Source organism: Phoenix dactylifera, chromosome 8, assembly GCF_051530095.1.
Source record: "Phoenix dactylifera cultivar Ajwa chromosome 8, Ajwa_hap1_PhDact_Kaust_v1.1, whole genome shotgun sequence".
Classification (NCBI taxonomy): Eukaryota; Viridiplantae; Streptophyta; class Magnoliopsida; order Arecales; family Arecaceae; genus Phoenix; species Phoenix dactylifera.
The window spans coordinates 10,688,193-10,696,566 of record NC_143197.1 but is presented as its reverse complement, the minus strand read 5'-3'; the positions used below and the strand labels follow the sequence as shown (position 1 = coordinate 10,696,566).

The window sequence follows — 8,374 nt, the reverse complement described above, 5'->3', positions numbered from 1 at the left end:
ATGGCAAACAGGTTCCCAGCCTCCATGGAAGCATGTTGAACGTATCAGTCAGTGCTAATTTGTTCTTATTGGTCCCTGGATTTTAATTCATTAAAGTTGTATGTTCTAATGCTAGTCCAATCAATTTGCGAGTTATTCTTGGCTCCTTCTTCAAGGGAATACTATCAAATAGCTCATTTCACCACCTTCTATGCCCTCTTCTGTCTACTTAGAAGAGAGGTGAGCTACTGGCACTTGTATGGTCGATCTTATGCTCCTGCCCTTGGTTTGCATCAGATGCATCACGAAATTTAACTAAAGGCTTAATAAGATAGACGGGGTTTGGTTAGCATTTGTAAGACCCCAGAACTGGGCCCGGTCCAAATGACCGGCCCAGTCCCAAAACCCCGACTGTTTCCATCCCGAAGAAGAAGGAAGCCCTGTTTTTAGGGCTTCCTCTCCTCCTTGAGGCCACCGAGAAGAGCGGCCAGGGAGAAGGGGGAGAGATTTTTCTTCGCATTGCCGGAGAGAGAGAGAGGAAGAGGGAGAGCCAAGTAGCACGTCGCCGCCGGAGAGGAAGGGAGGCGCCGGATCTTCGTCGGGGCTAAGGTAAGCTTTTTCCTTCTCCTTGCTTGGTGATTAGCCATGGTGGGTGGTGATTTTGAGCCAGCCGATCGCCGGATTTTGACCCAAAAAGGGATGCTTTGCTTCGGCTAGAGGCGTTAGCCGCCGGCATGCTCGCCGCCGCCAGCCGCCGGGGGTGCTCGGGCTTGCTCCGCCGCCTCCTGCCGCCGTCGGGGCCTGCCATCATGGCCGCCCCGGAGTCCGACCGAGAGGGAAGAAGAAGAAGAAGGGGGGGTCACGGGACCCCCTGTTTCACCGAAGGAGAAGAGGGGGAGTCGGGAGAGAAAAGAAGAAAGAAGAAAAAGAAAAGAAAAAAAAAAGAAAAAGAAAAGAGAAAACAAAAAAAAAGGGGTGGTTTACGGGTATGAACCCAAACTTGGGGTACTAGGCACTCCTGCAGGATCAGCCAGGGGGGATATTAAAAATTTAAGTCTTTGTATATATATATATATTGTGATGAATTTTAAAAGAAGAAAATGGTTTTTGAATATTAGGTTCTGCGAGGGATTTGCGGAATTAATTGGATTTGTTGTGGATCGCGTTCGCAAGGTAAGTGATGTAACCTCTTTACTAGATTTATCGGCAAACTTAATATCTGTTTTACGAATCGAATTATTCGTGATTTCGAATTTGAGGCATGGGTTATATGTATATTTTTAGAATATTGTATGTCTCTGATGGGACGTATTTGCTTCATATTTGAATTGTATTTAATTGCTCTGACATTGTACTTTTCAGCTTGGAACACTGAACAAAAGGCTTAATAAGATAGACGGGGTTTGGTTAGCATTAATCTGGGGATTTGTTATAGAAAACTAAAAGAATAGGATGCCTTTTTGCCCCCTTCCTATTTGGGTCAGATAAGGGAAGGAAGCCCCACATTACAGCAAACAAAAAACACCCATGCTCATCGGCTAAGGATGCCATAGTTACAGATGCTGGGAAATTTTCTATCCAATGTAGCTAACCTATTTAACGGTCCCATTAAATATGACAAAACTTGACTTGGACCTGCTAACCTGCTCAAACTTGCTCGCAAGAAAACTGGGTTTTGGTCTGCAGCTGGCTCGACAAAATCTTGCTTGATTTGAACCCAATGTAGTTAATAAATAGGTTGGGCTTTGGTTGGTGTCCGGACTTTATAGGTTGGTGGCAAGGTCGGTGGAACCGTTCCGAATTGCTCGGTTCGGAGTATTCCGAGCCGTACCGGCCATAGACCAGGACGGTTCTGGCAATGAAAATGAGATCCGCGCCGCAGGAGAAAAAGTCGAAGGAAAAAGAAGAAGAGAGAGAGTGGGGAAGGGAGGGAGAGAGAGAGATAAAGGTCGAGGCTGGCCTCCGGGGCCGTCTGGCGGAGGCTGGGGAGCCATAGAAGAGGGGCTCGCTCTTGTTTTCTGTTTTGTTCGAAACAGGAGCTGGAGAGCCTCCCTTTATTTTTGAGGTTAAGTGAATGTCGGCAAACCAATTGTCGACTTCACTTATTTTTTTTAAATAAAAAAATTAAATAAAGTCGATAATTGGCTTTCCGGCCTCCGTCTTCTCCTCTCGGCGGTTCTCCGATCCTCTGCTGGCCTCCCCCTTCTCGTTTTTTTCCTCTCTCGTTCTTCCTCTCCCTCGTCTCTTTTACTGTGCCGGTACGGGCCCGATAGGGCATAACATGGGCTTATACTAACTTGTCCCGTCGGGCAAGCGGTACGTTGTCCCGTACCAGTTTCGCCGACCCTGGTTGGTGGTTTTGCTTATGGTGCTAGTTACAACTCTCAAGCTATCCAAGTTAAGTTTTAGCCTCTTAATTTAATTAATTATAAATTTTGAAAAAAAATATGAATTTTATTTATTTAATGAAAGGATTAGGTTTTTCTCTTGGCTTTGGATATTTCTTGGATATTTAGAATAAATTTTTTAACAAAAGTACTTTATTTATTATTTTCTATTGTTATATACTTAAACATCATTATTTTCCACATTGGCTTAAACTCGACTGCCGCGGGGGAGAGAGAAAAAATAGAGGGAAATGGGTTTGGGTGGACTCCCTCCGAAAACGTTCCCCCTCCTCCTCTTCTCATCACGACGACTCTCTAGGGCAACGAAGGCCGATAGTCTGAACTTCCCTCCGAGGTAAATCTTTAGGATTTCCACACATACTTTTTTCTTTCTAAATAAGAAAAGGCTTAAAGATTTGCTGACCTCTTTTTTTCTTTGAGGTAAATCTTTAGGGTTTCCAGATGCTTTTTTTCCCTCGAAAGAAAAGTCTCAAAGATTTGATGATTTCTTTTTTTTTTATTTGCTCTCATGGAATCGTTGATTCCTCTTTGAGAATTGAATGTTTTAATGATTTAGATCTATAGTCTTCTCTGTTGTTGTCGGGTTCTGTTCCCAAATTCTTACCTTTGCATACGCTGCCGCAGATGTATTACTAACTTGGTTTGACCTAGATGTCCTATTCTAATTTGGGGCTATTTTATGTAAAATCTTGGTTGGATAATTCTTAACATTTTTTTGGAGGGTATATTTTATTTGTTACTTAAAATAATAACTTTGACACTTGTCTTCGAGTATATAAGGAAAATTTTTTTACTTTTCCATCATGAAAAAAGGAAGCGAAAGCTATCGTATACAACAAGTTTACAAATTTACAAAGCTTGATGTTGTTTCTACTATGTGTTTTCTCCATGCTTTGGTGAGTTTGAATACTATAACATACCTGCGTTCGAGAGCTAGTTTTCAGCAAGATGATGAAGAAACTAAGGTTCTTATTGTTGCAAGATTGCTTCCATTAGGTCGAGCCCTCATGTATAGTGTCGCTCTCCCATGTATTTCATGAGGATTATCACTTGTTAGGTTGTTGTTCTAGATTGTCCATATTTAAGATTAACCAAAAGGTTTGGCTATTGTATTTTGGTTATTTAACTTTTGGATGCCACAACATAGTTAAAGTGTTCTGGATACTTTTGGAGTTCGCTACACAAAAACTAAGCACTTTGTTTTTACCAACCAATCAGTTGTCCAAATGGTAGGATTATGAATAGCAATATTGGAACTCAACTGCATGACTGTGGTGTCATTTCATGTAACATGAAACCATAGGTGACATCTTATGTCACATGAATGAAGTTTTAGGAAGACTTGTTTCTGTTGTCGTCCATGACATGTTACACTTCGAGTTGAGAAATAATCTGTTGGCCAAGAGGCTTTTCATGCACAAACTATTGAGATTTCCCTGCAACTTATGAGTAGGGCGACCACTCATACAACGCCTCATCTATGAAAACAATAAAATGGTTCTCGCAGCGTGCAGTTTCCATGTTTATTAGTCATTGATATTTATAGTTTCATGTGCTTCTTAATCTTGTGCCGCACTGCAGTGCTCCAACCAGGCTGTACCAAAATTCTAGCACTCCAAAAGTTGTTGCCTCCAAACGTTTCTACTTGGATAGAGTGCCTGCTGGTGTGTTGCCACTTGTTTGGATTTATTCTCGATTTTTTATGGTTTTGAACCCCAATTTTCACCTTGAAATGCAAATGTAAGCAAACTACGAGAATATACAAGAAAAATTGGGAAAAAATTATGACACAAACAAGATTATTTGCCCAAACATCACATCTCATGACAGTGTAACTGCAACCACACAAACATTGCAAAGTAAAACAAGATTACTTGTCCAAACATCACACCTATGTACCTGTAAAGCAGAAACCAATTTAGGACAACATAACTGCAGCTATATGGAGGTTGGTAGAATTTACACTGTTTGCAACCATTGAAATTGAGACTCATGCTATCCTGATTGTAGTTAATTGTTTTATATATTGTAGGAAAAATCATACTGCGATTTACTTACTCCAGTTATTAAAGAGCTAAACGGTGACATGGACTCTTAACTGTAGTCAGCTTTTTCTTGGCATGTGATTCGCAATGACTTTAACTTTATAGCTCGATGTCAACTCATTCTTACTTATCGTGTATAAGTCTGAAGCTTAATAGATTCCATATCCATTTTTTATGGCTGTTGTAATAGCTGGCAATTAGCATTTTTGACAGTCTTAAGGTGTGAACCTGTTATCTTTGCTGGTAGAAAAAGGGCAATTGCAGTCTTTGATCTCAGCTGGAGAAAATGCCAGGATATTATGATATAGATGACATCATCATGGAGGAAGAGGTTAGGACTACTAGATTTTCATTTCTTGTCCTTGAGATGATGCAGAATCTTGACAAATTTTGTCTTGATCAATGTTGTGCTTGCAGTCCATTTCAGTTGTTTTTCAAGTTGGAGCACATGGTGTTGGCCTGCTAGATCCTGGTTCAGAAACAAACAGTGTAAGTTCTCTAGAAACCATAAGCAGGTGACACTTGATGTTTATGTTCTAATGTTCATTGATTCTATATAGGTTGAAAAAGGTGCTAAAGTGGACCTGCCTTTTTGGCTTGCTCATGAGTTGTACTTGAGACAAGCAGTATCGATCAGTGTTCCTGCCTGTTTTAGCCAGAAGTAGGTTCCATTTTTTGCTTACTGCTCAAAAATCCTATCTGTATGAATTCTGCACGCATGTCATGAGCATGACAAAGACCTAGATACAGCTGAGAGGAAGTAGGGGAAGTGAAGTGGGAGGAATAAGGGAAGCTGTTGATCCTATAATACTAAAATTTCAGGATACCAATATGTCTTTATAAAAAGAATGTGGCATCTTGTCTATGGATGTCCTTGAGGACTCCACTTCCACAGCATCAGCCATTTGGGTACCCCTCCATGGTACCTTAAGAACAAAACTTAGCAAATCAGCAATTTTTGTTATGCTGGATTTTGTACATTGTTGAAAATTGAAATGATTATAACTTTTTTGGTGCCTCCCCTGCACCAACCACCGAACCACCTCTAACTGTAGTGAACGCCCTATCATGAGTGCTTTAGAGATCTTTTATTTGTAAATTGTTTACCATGATGTCACAGAACCAGGAAAGAAATCCAGGCTGATGCAGCATGCGTGCATTTGAGGATCCGTTGCCCCTACTTTTATGAATTGGGATGCAAGATTGTCCCCCTGTAAGTTCTCTGATCTATAACTAGCCAGACAGATTATTACAGTAGCCTCTGTAGGAACACTTGTTTTGCGAAAGTTTTGGATCTTCAAGCATGTTATGGGAGAAGGCATAAAGATGCAACTAATAGGAAGACAGTTGAATTTCTTTATAAATTTTATTCTTTATTACATTATTACTCCATCAATAATGCTTCAGTGCATTTCTTTATATCCAGAACAGGTTCCTTCTTTAATGCATCTATGCAAAATCTAAATTAACATCATGCTGTACCATCTCATTTATATAATTTTGTGTGCTTCCATATTCATGTGACAGATTGATTTGTAGCTTGTTAGATTGATATATATATCATAGTTAGGGATCTTGATGATAAATATCTAATAGAATAGCAACAAGGTGTGACAGTTGACAGATAGAAAAGAATTAGATTGAGGTTTAGTAGATGTTTTTGACTCATGCCAGCAGCAAAGTGTCTGATAAGGATTGAAGCTTAGGAAACCTGGAATATAAATCTCAAATTGCTGAATGATATGGTTAGTGTGAGAAGATTTATAAAGCCCATTGCAAATAAATGCGACATTTTACAGAATCAGAAAGAAGATGGCGTCAGACTGATTTCATGCCTATGTTTAGGGTTGAAAATGAATTGAATATGGATCAGATGCTGGCAAGTCCATATCTATATCTATATTGATTCAGTGGGTATTAATACAGATATTGGAATTAAAGGGATACTAGAATTTTTTTATATTTATTTTAAATAGATACGAATTGGATATTAATCATGTCCATGTTTGTTCTAAATAGATACGGATGTAATGTTGAATATCATTTAGGATACAGAAATGAAGGAGTTGCATTTGCATTATTTGGCAACAACTTGAGCAAGTTACATATGTGAAAGCATGAATTAGATCATAAAATCTAGACATATATCTCTGCTCAAAGAAGGAGAACAGCAAGAACCTTGTTTGGAGAATTCAGATAATTAAAAGCCCTGTTGTCGGTCGTCATGAACATGTGCTCATCAATGTCAATGTTAGAAGAGTCCCTATGCACAATTCCAATTAAAAAAGGTTTATTTTTTCATGAACATGTTAAGTATCTGGATAACCAAATCTAAAAATCTTTAAAAAAGGATATCCAGATATTTGAATCTGAATGCAGAAAAACTTATAATCTTTATCCGTATCTTTATCCGACAAATTTTCTATCTTTTTATCCCTGTGCCAGATATAGTTTTTATATCTGAATGAGACCTTATATGGATTTCAATTAAGACCAGATCTGTTTTTAACGGACCTATTTTCAGCTATGTTGTCTTGTCTGCTTCTAATGATGTCAAGTGATTCAATTTGCAGATATTAGTGCTATTCTGTTTCAAGGGAAGAACTTGTATAAGTATTTGAGTTTCAATTCAAACATGGGTTTGTATGCTAGTCTAACTATTGATAATGAAAATACTTATGATTTGCCTAACTCTTTAATCTGTAAATGATGACTAGCTGAAACTAGCAATTTTCTTTAAGGAATTTCTATTCCCTATGATCAAGCTGGCAGTCTGGATTGATGAGATTGATTTTTAATTAAAGAAATAGAAAGAACTAGTCTTCTCAGTTGCATGAAAGTCTATAATCTCTCAGGCTCTGCTGTGGACAGGGTTAGTGACAAAAGTATCGGATCCTTCCTTCATTATGCATTCACCCATAGATACAAGGAGATATTGAGCAAGTCACATAGTGCTTCTGTTGCTACCGTTCCCAAATTCTTGACACGTCTTACAAAGGAAGAATCCCAATGTGAGCTTCTGTTCTTTGAACAACTGTCCGGGTTTATTTCCTAATCATTGATGTGACATTGATATTTTGATTTTGATTTTTTTTTTGCCTGTTGGAAGTGTTTGAAGCTGCTCGGTCTTCAATGTTAGCATTCAAGAAATGGCGGCTAGGTGGATCAAGATTAGAGAAGGCATCCATTCTTAGTAGGAAAAGGAAGACAACCATGCCAACTTGCCCATCGACTCCATGACTAAGTTTGTCAAGTTTGACAGTTCCCCTTGCAACACCAAAGTTGCAAGCGACTGTATTGCAAACTAGCAAGTATTTCTTTGTATGAATATTTTTTAATACTCATATAGATTTGCTAGAATGCTTATTATAAACTCTGTTATAAGCTGCATGAACTCCACCACAGCAATGCACGAATTTTGTGAGGACTCTCTTACAACATTATAAGAATGATGCAAAGTTGTTCAGTGACAAACCAGTAAGAACTCAACTGTTTCCATGTACACTCTTGTACACCTTTGCTAGAGTATTGCAAGTAACTCCATTACAAATCGCAGGGAATCAACTATTGCAATGTATGAATCTCGTAGGAATTCTCTCACAACCTTGAAACATGTTGCAAGCGACTCTGATATAAATTAGCGAGAACTCTTAACTCTTTCAATTTACGAATGTTGTGAGAACCAGCAGGAACTCTTGTACGAACTAGTGATAGCATGAAATCTACTATTGCAATTCATGAATCTTCTAGGAACACTTCCACAGTCTTGAAAGAATGTTGCAAGCCAATCTGACACAAACCAGCAAGAAGTCAATTCTTTTCATATACGAACATTGTAAGAACACTCGAACACCTTTGCCTGATTGTTGAAAACAACCATGTTACAAACAACGTGAACGCTATTATTGCATTACACGAAAATTGTGAGAACTCTCTTACAAG

General features: G+C 38.8%; 1 protein-coding gene across 4 annotated transcripts; it reads left to right on the top strand.

The window, feature by feature from the left end:
• Nucleotides 1-333: 333 nt before the first annotated feature.
• On the top strand, nt 334-7,906 carry LOC120110232 (DNA replication complex GINS protein PSF3-like). 4 transcript variants are annotated; one of them, XM_088702766.2, is made up of 8 exons: nt 340-588; nt 1,098-1,152; nt 4,680-4,763; nt 4,850-4,921; nt 4,993-5,093; nt 5,553-5,645; nt 7,304-7,443; nt 7,542-7,906. In XM_088702766.2, exons 3-8 carry the CDS (start codon nt 4,719-4,721, stop codon nt 7,670-7,672), a joined length of 582 nt encoding a protein of 193 aa, XP_088558892.1. In that variant the 5' UTR covers nt 340-588; nt 1,098-1,152; nt 4,680-4,718; the 3' UTR covers nt 7,673-7,906. The 4 variants fall into 4 exon arrangements, with proteins under 4 accessions (XP_088558893.1, XP_088558892.1, XP_038980523.1 ...); XM_039124595.3 differs by having other exon boundaries at nt 4,646-4,763; XM_088702767.2 differs by lacking the exon at nt 5,553-5,645 and having other exon boundaries at nt 334-588; nt 4,646-4,763.
• The last annotated feature ends 468 nt before the right edge of the window (nt 7,907-8,374 follow it).